This window comes from Penaeus monodon, chromosome 14 (assembly GCF_015228065.2).
Source record: "Penaeus monodon isolate SGIC_2016 chromosome 14, NSTDA_Pmon_1, whole genome shotgun sequence".
Classification (NCBI taxonomy): Eukaryota; Metazoa; Arthropoda; class Malacostraca; order Decapoda; family Penaeidae; genus Penaeus; species Penaeus monodon.
In genome coordinates this window covers 11579017-11594149 of record NC_051399.1, presented here as the reverse complement: position 1 = coordinate 11594149, position 15133 = coordinate 11579017, and the positions used below count along the sequence as shown (strand labels likewise).

At 35.5% G+C, this 15133-nt stretch overlaps 1 protein-coding gene across 1 annotated transcript in view; it reads right to left on the bottom strand.

The window, feature by feature from the left end:
• Positions 1-4187: 4187 nt before the first annotated feature.
• LOC119580881 (UPF0518 protein AGAP011705-like) overlaps positions 4188-15133 on the bottom strand; it is a 28011-nt gene continuing 17065 nt past the window's right edge. The window contains exons 2-12 of the mRNA XM_037929102.1: positions 13433-13577; positions 11686-11860; positions 11051-11383; positions 10680-10900; positions 10418-10568; positions 10147-10305; positions 9801-9887; positions 8740-8790; positions 5734-5910; positions 5367-5567; positions 4188-5118 (exon numbers count right to left, since the gene is read on the bottom strand). Coding sequence (XP_037785030.1) covers positions 4408-5118; positions 5367-5567; positions 5734-5910; positions 8740-8790; positions 9801-9887; positions 10147-10305; positions 10418-10568; positions 10680-10900; positions 11051-11383; positions 11686-11860; positions 13433-13446 — 2280 coding nt within the window. The 5' untranslated portion in view covers positions 13447-13577 and the 3' untranslated portion in view covers positions 4188-4407. The remainder of the gene's footprint in view (positions 5119-5366; positions 5568-5733; positions 5911-8739; positions 8791-9800; positions 9888-10146; positions 10306-10417; positions 10569-10679; positions 10901-11050; positions 11384-11685; positions 11861-13432; positions 13578-15133) is intronic.

Sequence of the window (15133 nt, the reverse complement as noted above, 5' to 3'; positions counted from 1 at the left end):
CACGTCGAACTTTGCCTCCTGCTTGTGGCAAGGTCTGAAGATGAACTGGTATCTGGGTCAAGTTGGGACGTGGTTTAGACATCTAATACAGGTGGGTTAGTTGCGTCCACATCCTAACATCTCCTGCTTGAGTTTGGAGTAGGCTCAGACTATCATAACCTCCAGACCCAACAGCCACAGGCAATAGTCCCTGCTTCTATTCTTGAACTGGCATCTTGTAGGTAAGTCCAGAATATGAGGGTCTGTTGTTCAAAGTACTGAGTCACTTTCTGATGAGCAAGATGATGTTTAGAGAGCGATCGATGATTTTGTGGCATTGTTAAAGTCGTTGGTGATGTCTGAGGTGATGTGAGTTTTGCGGTGTTTGAGAGAGTCTCCCTCTCAGGTTTCTTCTGATGGGCTCAACCTGCTACAGGTGTAAAAGAAAAAAATCAATAATGGAACTGGCTTTCTTTTGCTTCTCTGAACATAACCTATAGAAACTAAATTCTAACATATTATAATGAACCTTAGCAAGTACATATTACACTTTTTTTTTTTCTTATCTTCTTTCATTATAAAAAGTAATATAATCAAGTAAAATGTCTTAAATTTTAATATATTCTTTCAACCTTCAATCTCATGATAAGATTTAAGGTGGACTGCAGTACCTGGCATACATCAGGCCTGAGTTTGTAAAGCCTAGCGATGCATGGGCTCCAGGGTGTGGGTGGTTGTTTAAGGCGTGAACCTCTGTGACCGCATAACATGTTGTGCAAGGAGTAGATATTGGAAAACGAGTTGCTATCATTAAATCTTCACAAGTCAGTTCCACTACGTCCAGAAACAGACTAGACAGTAACCAGGCACAGTTGCGAAAAAGACAGTATTTACTAAATCCATTGAAAAAAAAACATGTAAACAAAACTCTGTTAATGCTATGCATATAATCAACAATGTAAACCAAGAATTCGCAGATATTTCAATCCAAATATTCTCAATAGTAAAATTACGTAAACCCCAACTGAAATGAAAGACTTACTGTATTTGGGCGAGTTTAATCTTGAGATGAGTAAGTTATGATTGGAGTTTTTCCAATGCTGGACTGTTGTGATAAGTGAGGAGTAAGGCCAGGAATGCCCTCCCTCAGCTCTGGCTCTGGTTACTGTTCGTAAACCAGCTCTTACATATGTATCATGGGCTGCCCAAACTTCACCAACGCAGACTGGTCCCCCCCAAAAAATAAAAATGAGTAACACCAACTTCAGATCAAATTATGAAAGAAATGACTATGCATACAACTACACTTTGCATATTTGCTCAAGAGTATCAGTCAAGTAGTTAACCAAAAATAAAGACTGCATTTGTGGGAAGATGTTTCCTTATCGAATTTATGCCTTATTCCTTTGGAGAAATTTTTAAAACTCTCCTTACTTGAAGTATCCCACTTCCACATTAATGGCAATGCAGCATATAAGTGGTCCATTGAGTTAGGAGATGTAGTTTAGTAGTTAAGGCTTGGCTAGACAGGACAAACTTTGTAACAGGAAGGGGATATTAAAGAGCAGGATGCAACAGGGTCGTCATGAACAAAGCATGTCAGCTGAAGAAGATAGGTCAGGGTGTCCTCTTTTTATTTATATCTGATAACACATATCAGCATTAGGTAGAGGCTTTCTTCAGACTTGATGGCAGGGTGGTTAGGAAGAGCTGGTAATAAGGAGTGCTGCCACACAGATATATACAACTTAACCAAAGGAATACAGATCATCTAATCTTTTGAATATAGATATTCTTAAAATATAACTGCCATTGCAAATTCCATATATTATGTTTCATTATACCCTTTGACAAAACTACTGACTATATACTGCTCACTTTTTAGTATTTGTATTTCTTAAAAAATCTTTAGGTATGTGTATGGTACTAAAGCATATAGCCATATCATACTTAAGGCAGTAATTCTTGATTATTTCAGTTACACTTCCACAAAGTTAGATACATAAATGCAAATAACAAGATCCATAATAATGGGTGGTATAGACTACCACCTACTCTCAGAAATTTTAACCCATTACTGTAGGTGATGCAGGTAGCATGCATGCTATGCTCCTGTGAGTCATTTTATTATTGTTACGTACACATAGATGACTCTACAATACTTCAGTCACCCATGAATCAATCGACTTACAAGTCTTACTTTATTTCAGATTTTTTTTTTCTATCTTATATTGCAATTAGTATTTGTTAATATTATAATAATCATACTGGCCAATAACAATATCAACGTCAATATCAATAGTGTCAGTTAAAGAACTTTTTCTCCAAATCCTCAATGAAAGGAGGAATCAGGTGAGGTCACGCAGGCTAATTTGACTCCTTGGTATCCAGAGTACATGTGGTTGCTATTTATGTAAACATGAAACTGGCCCATTACAAGATCCCATCAGCAATGGGTTAATCTCATATCTTTAAGTTAATAATCATGGTGTACTCGGATAAGTCCTGCGGAATCTTGGCCTTTCCTATGTTTTGGTTGATTGTCCAAAATGTTTAACCTAGCCTACAAAATATCAAATGGTTATTCTGCCTGAAACTTCCACCCACCCCAGATTGGTACCTAAGTAAAAGATAAGAGAGTGGATGTATAAATGCTCGCGCAGATTGACCTGGACTCTTTGTTCAAATTTTTCAATTTTCTGCTAATGTCCTCCCTTCAAAACACAAATTTATTCCCTACGGGAGTCTAAAATGTTGGTGAAGGATATCTTGGGTGCACACTAAGGGCAAATCTATTCTAATAATATCTGCAGGTTCAGCATTCAGACAAAGGGAAGTTCAACCTATAAATCTATACCCATGGAGCCTATATGTGCAGACAAACTCATCTACAGAAAAGTATTAAGAATCCATGCACCATGTAACTAAATTCTTTATATAATGGAATTTCCACTCATGGGTATTTTTTGGGATTTTGGCATATTAGCTTAAATTCACATCTTGCTTCATCTACATTTCTGGCTCCTCTGCGCAAGAATGCAAGTCTTTTCTTGGATACTGACTAATCATAAACCATTCTGTAGATGGGTGAACATCATAATACCTCTCTTTATCATGTGTGTGTGTGTGTGTTTTGTGTGTGTGTGTCTGGTGTGTGGGGGTGTGTGTGTGGTGTGTGTGTGTGTTGTGTGTGGTGTGTGGGGTGGTGTGTGTGTGGTGTGTCTGTGTGTGTGTGTGTGCGTGAGTGTGTGTGTGTGTGTGTGTGTGTGTGTGTATGTGTGTGTGTGTGTGTATGTGTATGTGTATGTGTATGTGTATGTGTATGTGTATGTGTATGTGTGTGTGTGTGTGTGTGTGTAAATAAATAACTAGTGTCAAGGATCACCATTTTCAATCAATAATATAAGAGGGGGGGGGGGTTAGTAACAAAAAAATCTCTACTTATTGATACTGGGTACATGCACTGTCTATTGTGGTTCTGTTTTCTTGATTCTGTTTACATATAGATGGTTTCAAAAATGCCTAGTTATGAAGTAGTCAATTACTAGGCCTATTTGATCAAATGCTTATCCCATTTCATGAAGTTTTTATCTTTATTATTAGTAGTACTAATGGTAATGTTATCCTCATTACTATTACCATTATTATTATTCTTCAGAAGTTATCAATAATAATAGTAATACAAATAAGAACTTTGACTCCTTGGTGACTAAGCACTTGACCCAATGAGTGCTGGTGGCAAGACTCCAAAGACATGCCCACCACTATACAAGTTTATTTATTGTCTTTACACACAGATGGCTCTACAACAAGTGCTTAGTAACCGAGGAGTCAGCTATTAGTCTTACCTGTCCCTCCTGTTTACCCCTTTCCTTGATTTTTTTAAAGCTTCATTTCTATTACTTCATTGTCTTTGATGTTATAAATATTTATATTTATTTAATTTAATCTATTTAATAATCATAATATCAATAAGAATAACAACAATGTCAATATCAATAGTTTAGCCAATTCAAGGAATGAGGAAATCAAGATTGGTCACTAGGACCAATTGATAGATTCCTTAGTGGCTGAGTGCACGTGGAGCCATCTGTATTTAACAAAGGCACTAAAATCTAAAAGGGATAGTGCATAAACATGCTAACATTGGGTTCAGAAGCCATCTATGCTTAAACAAAATTAATAAAACAAAACTACAGTAAATACTTACTTTGTTATATGATGTTGAGGAGCTCACATCAAAAATCTTAAATGCAGTGAATGCTTGCTCAATTTCACACAGTGTTTCTTCTAGACCTGTCATTTCAGTGGGAGTTGATGATCTCTGTAGTGTATCCATGAATTCCTGATCTTCCTCTGAGCTCAAAACAGATCCTTTTCTTTCCCTGGGTCCTCTATCTCCTGGTGAGCCTTGAGAGGATGCTTCTTCTAGACTCGGTGACTCATGGTGGACAACACGGTTTCTAGGCGAGCCATGGGAACTATGGGCAGGAGAGGAGTCTCGAGATGCCCTAATGTTGAAGCTTTCATATCCACTGCTTTCTCCAAGAGAGTCAAGGTTCTCCTCTTCACCTCCAGCCCCAGCAGCTCTCTCAACACCTCTTGCTGCTGCTGCTGCATGGTGTGCCCTCTTGCATCATTGTTATGATTATCACATATACCATTAACCACTGGTCTTGTTTCATTACTATCCCCTTTCTCTCTACTGCCTATAGCTGAGGGTAGACTTACACTTCGAACTTTGGCCTCTGCTTGTGGCAAGTCTGAAGAATGAACTGGTACTGGGTCAGAGTGGGCACGTGGTTTAGAATATAATACAGGTGGGTTAGTGCGTGCCACATCTAACATCTCCATAGCTTGAGTTGGAGTAGGACTAAGACCATCATACCTCCAGACCCAACAGCCACAGGCAATAGTCCCTGCTTCTATTCTTGAACGGGCATCTTGTAGGTAGTCAGAATATGGGGTCTGTTGTTCAAAGACTGAGTCACTTTCTGATGAGCAAGATGATGTGTTAGAGAGCGATCGATGATGTTGTGGCACTGTTAAAGTCGTTGGTGATGGCTGAGGTGATAGTGATGTTTGCGGTGTTTGAGAGGAGTCTCCACTCTCAGGTTTCTTCTGCTGGGCTTCAACCTGCTACATGTAAAAAGAAAAAAATCAATAATGGAAACTGGCTTTTCTTTGCTTCTCTGAACATAACCTATAGGAAACTAAATTACTAAACATATTATATGAACCTTAGCAAGTACATATTACACTTTTTTTTTTTCTTAATCTTCTTTCATATATAAGAGAAGTAATATAATCAAGTGAAAATGTATTAAATTTTAATATATTCTTCACCTTCAATCTCATGATAAGATTTAAGGTGGACTGGACAGTACCTGGCATACAGCAGGCATGAGTTGTAAAAGCCTATGCGATGCATGGGCTCCAGGGTGTGGGGGTTGTGTAAGGCGTGACCTCTGTGACAGCATAACATGTGTGCAAGGAGTAAGATATTGGAAAACGAGTGCTATCATTAAATCTTCACAGTTCAGTTCCACTAACGTCCAAAACAGACTAAGAGTAACCAGGCACAGTTGCTGAAAAAGACAGTATTTATTAAATCCCTTGAAAAAAAAACATTAAACAAAACTCTGTTAATGCTATGCATATAATCAACAATGTAACCAAGAATTCTCAGATATTTCAATCCAAATATTCTCAATAGTAAATTACGTAAACCCCACTGAAAATGAAAAGACTTACTGTATTTGGCGAGTGTAATCTTGAGATGAGTATAGTTATGATTGGAGGTTCCAAGGCTGGACTGTTGGGAGAAGTGAGGAGGAAGGCCAGGAATGCCCTCCTCAGCTCTGGCTCGGTTACTGTTCGTAAACACAGCTCTACATATGCAGTGGCTGCAACAACTTCACCAACGACAGACTGGTCCCCCAAAAAATAAAATGAGTAACACCAACTTTCAGAATCAATTATGAAAGAAATGACTATGCATACAAACTTACACTTGCAATATTTGCCTCAAGTATCAGTCAAGTAAGTTAACCAAAAAATAAACTGAATTTGTGGGGAAAGAATGTTCCTTATCGAAGTTTATGCCTTAATTCCTTTGGAGAAATTTTTAAAACTATCCTTACTTGAAGTATCCCACTTCCAAATTAATGGCAATGCAGCATATAAGTGGGCCTTGGAGTTAGTGAGGTAGGTTTAGTAGGTTAAGGCTTGGCTAGAGCAGGACAAACTTTGTTAACAGGAGGGGATATTAAAGAGCAGGATGAAACAGGTCGTCATGAACAAAGTCATGTCAGCTGAAGAAGATAGGTCAGGTATCCTCTTTTTATTTATATCTGATAACACAATATCAGCATTAGGTAGGCTTCTGTCCAGACTTGGATGGCATGGGTGGGTAGGAAGAGCTGGGTAATAAGGAGTGCTGCCACACAGAATATAAACAACTTAACAAAGGAATACAGATCATCTAATCTTTGAATATAGAATAATTCTTAAAATATAACTGCCATTGCAAATTCCATATATATGTTTCATTATACACATATATGACAAAACTACTACATATATAACTGCTCACTTTTTAAGTATTTGTATTTCTTAAAAAATCTTTAGGTATGGTGTATGGTAAATAAAGCATATACACATATCATACCTTAAGGCAGATAATTCTTGATTATTTCAGTTACAATTCCACAAAAAGTTAGATACATAAATGCAAATAACAAGATCCATAATAATGGGTGGGTATAGACTACCACCTACTCTCGAAATTTTAACCCATTACTGTAGGTGATGCCAGGTACATGCATGCTATGCTCCCTGTGAGTTCATTTTATTATTGTACGTACACATAGATGACTCTACAAGTACTCAGTCACCCATGAATCAATCACTTACAAGTCTACTTGATTTCAGATTTTTTTTTTTCTATCTTATATTGCCATTAGTATTGTTAATATTATAATAATCATAATGGCAACAATAACAATATCAACGTCAATATCAATAGTGTCAGTTAAAGAACTTTTCTCCAAATCTCAATGAAAGGAGGAATCAGGTGAGGTCACGCAAGCTAATTTGACTCCTTGGTAGCCGAGTACATGTGGTGCTATTTATGTAAACATAAACATGGCCCATTACAAGATCCCATCAGCAATGGGTTAATCATCATATCTTTAAGTTAATAATTCATGGTGTACTCAAGGATAGTCTGCTGGAATCTTGGCCTTCCTATGTGTGGTTGAGTGTCCAAAATGTTTACTAGCTTACAAAATAGCATATGGTTATTCTGCCTGAAACTTCCACCACCCCAGATTGGTACCTAAAGGAAAAAGATAAGAGAGTGGATGTATAATGCTAGCTGCCAGATTGACCTGGCACTCTTTGTTCACATTTTTCAATTTCTGCTAATGTCCTCCTTCAAAAACACAAATTTATTCCCTAAGGGAGTCTAAAATGTTGGTGAAGGATATCTGTGGGTGCACAACTAAGGGCAAATCTATTCTAAGAATATCTGCAGGTTCAGCATTCAGACAAAGGTGAAGTTCAACCTATAAATCTATACCATGGGATCCTAGATGTTGCAGACAAACTCATCTACAGAAAAGTATTAAGAATCCCATGCACCAGTGAAACTAAAGTCTTTATAGAATGGAATTTCACTCTGGGGTATATTTTTGGATTTTGCATATTAGCTTAAATTCACATACTTGCTTCATCTACATTTCTGGCTCCTCTGAGCAAGAATGCAAGTCTTTTCTTGATAGCTGACATAATCATAAACCATTCTGTAGGATGGGTGGAACATAATAATACCCTCTCTTTATCATGTACCATACAGCAAGAATGCATTTCACAGTCTGTGGTGTTGGAGCATCAAGAGTTGCTGAATACCAACCTAAAGAGATCTGAACATTTTTTTGGCTGATAAATTTGAAAAGGCAGTGGACACCTAACCATGCAATGGAAGGCAAAGGATCCCTTAGATTGCTCTGTATGTTCTGACAATGTACTACAAGGTACACCATACAATCCAGGAAAGTTGCATTCATATAGAAATACTGCTTTCCAGTTTTTTTCCTCATAATTTTGTAAATTTAGCACACAGGAACAGAGATGCATAGCAACAGAACACTTTAAATTGCCTACTAGACTGCACAATTTCACAACCATATTCTTTCATAAGCTACTTATATAAAAACATTAATTTTCAACTTTTACATAGTCATTCTGGTATCAGGAAATCGTAATGTGACACATTTTTCAGCTCAATAAAAGGAGTATATTTGCCTTGAGCTATAAAAAAGGGGGAATGGGGAGCCCTAACAGCACTGATACTATTGTAAATAAACATTAACTAAAGTGCAGTTTCCAGTTGTTTTTTTGTTATCAGGGAATGCCCATGCAAATAGCCTTCATATAAAATTATATAAATCAAGAATCATCTGCTTTTAAAAAAGATTGTGACTATGAAAACATCAAACCTCATGCACAGAGAAAATGCTCTTCACTACTTACAAATACAACAATCTTATGAAGGAACTTTGAAACTTATGTACACACAATCATATAACCTCTACTCACTTAGTGGGGATGACCTTTGTATCAGCCCAAATCAGAGGGCATAATATCAAAACTTAAAAATTAAAGCTTAAATTAGCATATTATGCAAAGAGGCATACCTTAAACTACAACTTAGTTCAAGGTGACAGACCATGCACACTAGCAGCCAGGAATACTGACCAGAAAAACAGGAGAGTTGTGAGCGCTGATATCCCCATTGACTGCGCCACCCTGTGAAGGCCCACAGTTGGTACCAAGTCGTGGAAAGGCCCAAAGAAGCAAATAAGAACAGATGCCGCTTTAATTTACCATACAAAAGACCCGAACACTTAAGGTAACTCTAGAGATGACAAGAAAAGGCTACACATTCTAATGGAAAAGAGAAGCCAAAAGAAAAGAACCCTTCTCAATTTAATATACAGTCCATAACAAATTTTCAAAAAGCACTTCAAGGAAAAACCTGCATCAAATCTAGAACTCAAGCAATTGCCAAATTTACTTTGATCACTAAAAGCAAATACAAATATTGCTTTACAATTGAAATGCTAGACTCTTAGGCAAATAAAAATGACAAAATATTTCAGCCCAATGAACTGCTTTTTCTTTTCTTTAGTACAAGACTTCCTGCCTTGTATTCTTTGGAATACATTCCTATCACCTTGCCTACAAAAGATCTTGAATGCATTACTTTTTTATATCAAAGAATGGGTTTTATGGTTGAATCACATAATACATGTCAAATAGTAGTAGGGAACTGAAATAGTTTAACTATGCATGGAAAATGGAGGAAAGGTCCAAAACATAATACACAATAGTTTTTTAAAATATGGGAACACTTTATCGACTGTAAAAGAAAGAGAAAAAAATCTAGATTAATTAAGTCTGCATGCTTTTCTTGACGCAAATATTCTTAAATCCCAACAGTAGACTATTAAAAAAAAAAAAGACTTTTACAAACAATCTGCACATCTTCAAGTAATACTGGCTACTTCCAAGTACTGCTCTTGGCAGCATAAGCAACACAAACGCACACAAAGAAAACAAATGATAACAAAACAAATATTAAATGATAACAAAACAAATATTAACTTCAATGACAAACTTTCAAGCAGCATGAATCACAAATGGCAAAGTAATAAAAATGTATCCCCAATTCTCTCTCTCTAGGCCATTACTGGTGACTAACATATACAAATTATTGGTGCTTAAAACAAGTATATCAAGTGCAAGAAATCACTGACCTGGTGTAGTGCAGGCCCCAACACAGGAACAAGGAATCCTTGATACAAGAACTCCACTAACTGTTCCCTTACTAATGGATGAGCAACCTGTAGATGACAAGTTCAAGAACAAGAGAGTAATTTTTTTCCCAACAATACTTAGATGAAAAATTATGAAGTGCACTGATATTGTTATATGAAAATATCAACAGACAATAATCACACTGTATTTAATTGGTAAACATTATCATACATCAATATAACTTACATAAATAAAATAAATTCTTTTGAAAGGAAAAGGTATATAAGGTACTCCTGGTACTGTGCATAATGTAAATGAAGTTTTGAAATACAAAATGTAACTAACCTGTACAACTGCATTGCAAAATTCTAGAGAATTCAGGAACAACTGTAATTGAGAAATATCACTTATGTCCTCTGGACTTAGGCGATGCCAACCATCTGACTCAATAGTCAAAGTGCGTGGTAACATAGAATAGAGGCCACTCAGACCAGCTGCTAAAACCTGTGAAAAGAAATGAATTACATACTTAAACTATATATTCACAAATGTTAACAAATAAAGGTAATTGCAAATATACTTGCCAAAAGTACATAATATAAAATAATGAACTTACAGGACAAAAATTAGAATGCTGTGCAATATATTGGCCCACAGAGGTATGTGAAGCAGAGAGAGCCATACAGAGAAGCAGAGCATCTCTCGCCTGCTGTCCAATGCCTCCTTCACGATGAACAAATGGCAGTAATAGTGAAAAGATCATGAACCTGGAAAAGGTGGGGAAAAATTATCCAGTGATTGGAAAACACAGGAGCAACTCCTAACAAAGATGAATTTAATATAAAAATGCAAAGATAATAAAATAAATATGCACTAACTTGGTAGGTCCTTGATCATTGGAGAACTGGAAAAAGAAATCAAGAAGCTGGTGATTATGCATAAGTGAGACACACAGTTGATTCAGAAGCACAACCAAACGTTTCTCCACTTCAACTGGGACACAACCTCCACACGCAGCCAAAAGTCGGAGCAACGGACGGATTATGGGCTTGTACACAAGTATTTCTTGCCTTGAGTGGCTAAGTAATTGCTCATGAACCTGTAATTATTAAAAAATAATAATAATAATAATAATAATCAAGGTGGTAAGTTATTTTTATATTCAAAATAAAACTGGATCAATTCAATATATATATATTTTTTTTTAATCTAATTGCCAGAACCAAACAAAACAAGGTAAAGGCCATACCTTTAATTGTTCCAACTTGAGGGCATTCACAAATTCCCCAGTGTTGAGGCTCCAAGTGAGAACTTTGTCAAGAATTTCTTCCCCCAGGAAGTGGTCAAAGATTGGAGTATGAGGAGGATTTTCTGCTGGCAAAGATGCATGTTGGTTGTTGGAGTCTTTGCTACCTTCAGGAGAATGCGTTGTATTTTTCACTTCGTTGCCACCGTTATTTTTCTGACCAATACCATTTTGAGTACGTGTGTTGTGAGCCATTATCTGCCGTAAGTCCACCAGCAGAAGTGTGACCATCTGTGCAAGGTGGTTGATGACAGCAGTGACATCATCAGCACATGCCTGTAACCAATTAATGACAAGATGCAAGAATGTATCTGGAATTATCAAACATTTAATAACTTCATTAACTAAAAAAAAAAAAAAAAAAAGTTAAAAAACCCCAGAGTTTATTATCTATCATTCATATACTTTAAGTGGAGACTATACAGCATACACATGATAAAGCAACCACAAAAAAATAATAATAATAATAGTAAATAAATAAATATATTAATCAATTAATTAAATTAAATAAAAATAAAATCATAACAATAATGGCCAAAAGAGGCCCCACATCATTCCTCTCCCAAACAGTAAATTACCTGTCCCCTCAACTGGGTTCTAGCAATGATTTCACATGTTTGCTGCCAGTGTTTAATGAATGAGTGGAACGCAGCCGCAGGGTCAACATCGTGGAGAGGGGACGGAGCACGACGCCGGCCCAGCGACGTGCGCAGGGGTGACCCTCGCAACCAGCTGGTCATCCCGCACTCATTGCTAAAGATTGAACAATAAAAAGAAAATGCTGATTGATGACATACATACATACATCCATACATACATATATATATATATATATATATATATATATATATATATATATATATATATATATATATATATATATATATATATATATATATATATATATATTTTATAGTGCAAAGATAACTCACTCAGATTCCTAAAAGTAATTCCATCTATTTACAGCTTATATACATCTATGCAAGACAATTCTGAATGTTTAGAAACATTATGATAGATAAGTGTGCATTCATATGTCACCTAATCCAAGTTAGGAAGATATCTTACCAGACAGGACAGCTAAAGAAACCATAGAAAAGAGATGAAGAAAAAAAAAAAAAATTGAAACTCAATACACAGCCTGCAGCAGATTGACTCATTCTCATCTCATGCATGTCAGACAAATTGTTATCTTCAGCAGAAATATGCTTAAGCTTGTGCAATATACTAAAATCATAAAATAATGATCCTTGTGCATATCATACAGATCATTCAGAAATAAATTTCAGAGCAATATTACATCTAGAACACCAAAGTTTGTTTTACTTTCACTATACAGGTTTCCCCATTGTATTCAAATTAACCTTGAAGAAGAAAATAAAGGAATAAACTGAACGAAAAAGAACATTTCTAAAAGTCTTGTAAGAGAACGAGGCCATTAACCTACTTATTGTATCACATTGCAATAATAAATTTAGTATGAGTGATAAAACTTCTGACATCAAAATAAGACAAACTATATTGCCAATACTGGAACATGCCTTATAGCAACACGAGAGTAATCTATGTCCCTTCGATCATGAATCACGAACAGTAAATATACAAGAGCCCTTTTTGACTACCTTGTTACCCTGAAGATGTAATATGAGCATATCCTTAAATACCTATCTTACTTCTCTTTGCTTCTTTTTCTCCCAATAGTTAATTTCTAGAAATAAACTTATCATCATGCTGTTAAGAATTACATTTGATTTAGTCATTCCATTTTAAGTAAGTCTTTAGGAATGCATTAGATTATCATTAAAATCATATGCATTTCAATAGATATTGAGAGATCATTATATCTTGTTTACAACAATTTCTAAATATAATTCAATACAAAATCATTCAATTTGCTTCCCTCACTGCAAAATTTAAAAATACAATAAGGAAGATAATCATTTAAATCTATTTCATCTGTATTTACTAAAAGATGATTAATCATAAAAATTCTCAAGCATTATTAGCTCAACTCCTAATTGTGCCCTTACTGTTCTAGGGATTACTATATGTAAAAATAGATTTGTGTATAGAGAAGTGGGAAAATTATCAGATAGTTTTAATTAACATTTTGAGAATGAAATACTTTAAGGAGGAATATACTTAAGATGTGTTAAACAACACTAAGATCAGCCACCAGCACCAAATTATGCAAGTAGTTGTATAAGCATAGTTTTACAGCTCTCATTCATTAATAATGAAAAGTTAGTGGAGCACAGATTTTAGATGGCAAAAAAATAAAAAGTTGGCTTTATCAACTTTAGGAAATAACATTTATTTCCTTACTCATCGTTCTCCATATTAGCTGAGAATTTGGTCAGGGACACTTGACAGCAATTCTTGACGTAGAAAGACTAGCATGTGGGGCTTCCATGACTGCCAATGCATAGCTATTAATTCTCTGGATTGTGGCAACAGAATCTCATGAAATCTGTACAGTGAGACAATAATGAAAACTGATGCAGATTTTAGAGCATCTATTGATCAGGTAATTTATGAAGAAATTCTACACTCAAAATTTAACTGAAAATATTATTTTATTTCATCAGACACCAATGTTAAACTGTTGGGTCTTCATATATCATTAATTTTGACAACTAAGATGGGGCATGAAGTAAATTGGGGGAGGGGGGGATAAGAGCAAATTGTTGTTAAAGGCTTCCCACTGGTATTGTAAGGTCTTGGATAGCTCATACTCTGGTACTATAAATGACAAGATATGAAGCTGGGCAGATATTAATCTTACACTTATTCTTGTATCTTTTTCAATATCTTTATGTAATACATTTGGCTCCATGACTCACTGTAAATAATATAAACCATGGCTGCTCAAGTCCTTTCCATAAGATGTAGATCATTTGCATAACCTATACATATAATTCCATACACTTTAAATTATCTCTAATTTACTTGCTCTTCTATAAAACAGCTGGTAGACCTCCCTGGCAATTCACTGTTAACCCAAAGTCTCTGGGAAAAAGTGCTCACTGTAATATTGTTTTGTGAAATGTCTTTGCAAGTCCTTGGCCATAAAGAACTCAATTTGTAGACCTTATGACCTCACCTGATTTCACCTTTCCTTTGCAGGAAACATGTCTTTCTTACTAATGCTATCAACATCAACGCTGTTATTTCTATTAATAAACATTATAATCATTATAGTGATATTACTAACAGCAGTATTAGATACCAGAAAATATTTTCGAAAATCAAAGAAAAGATGCTTAGTAGTAAAAAAATAATAATGATAATAATAATTACAGATAAGCTAAATGGAATTATACAGATCAAAACCAATATAAATGTAAGAAAAAATATTATTTTGACAGCTTCACAGGTGTCTTCTACAATAGAAAAAAATTACAATGAATTTTCTGAGGAATAATGAAGTTTTTTTGTTTTTTTTTCCCAGTACAGACCATTAACCTAGTTACTGACATGTATATAGTGTACTTCATATTGTTCTCTCATAACAGTGACTCTTAATGATATGAAGTAGAAATGCTGATACACAGAATACAATAAAGAATCTTTCAAATGCAAGAATGTTCATTAAATATAATCATAGATAAAATATAAACTCATCTTTGAACAACATTCAATCATCAAGAGCTGGATAAAGACTTAAGGATCTGTAAATTGGCAAGAAGCCACAGCAGGATATACTTACCCATTTCATTTGAAAAGCTTGAGCATAATGCTCTTCTCTGCATATTAACATTCTACTTTTTAGAACAATCTTGAACTTTTTTTTATTAACTAAATCATAACTAACCCCACACATTATTTTTAACAACTACTAAGGCAAAAATGGCTTACTGAACTACAGTTAGCCTATCTTCAGCTTACTGAACTACAGCTGACCCAGTTTTGGCTGACCCAGCTATGCCTACTGAACTAATGCTGACAAAAAGTGGTCTGGGTCAACTGAGCAGGTGCAGCAAGGATCACCGGTGTTTGTGTGGCGGATGCTCGTTGATAAGGCTT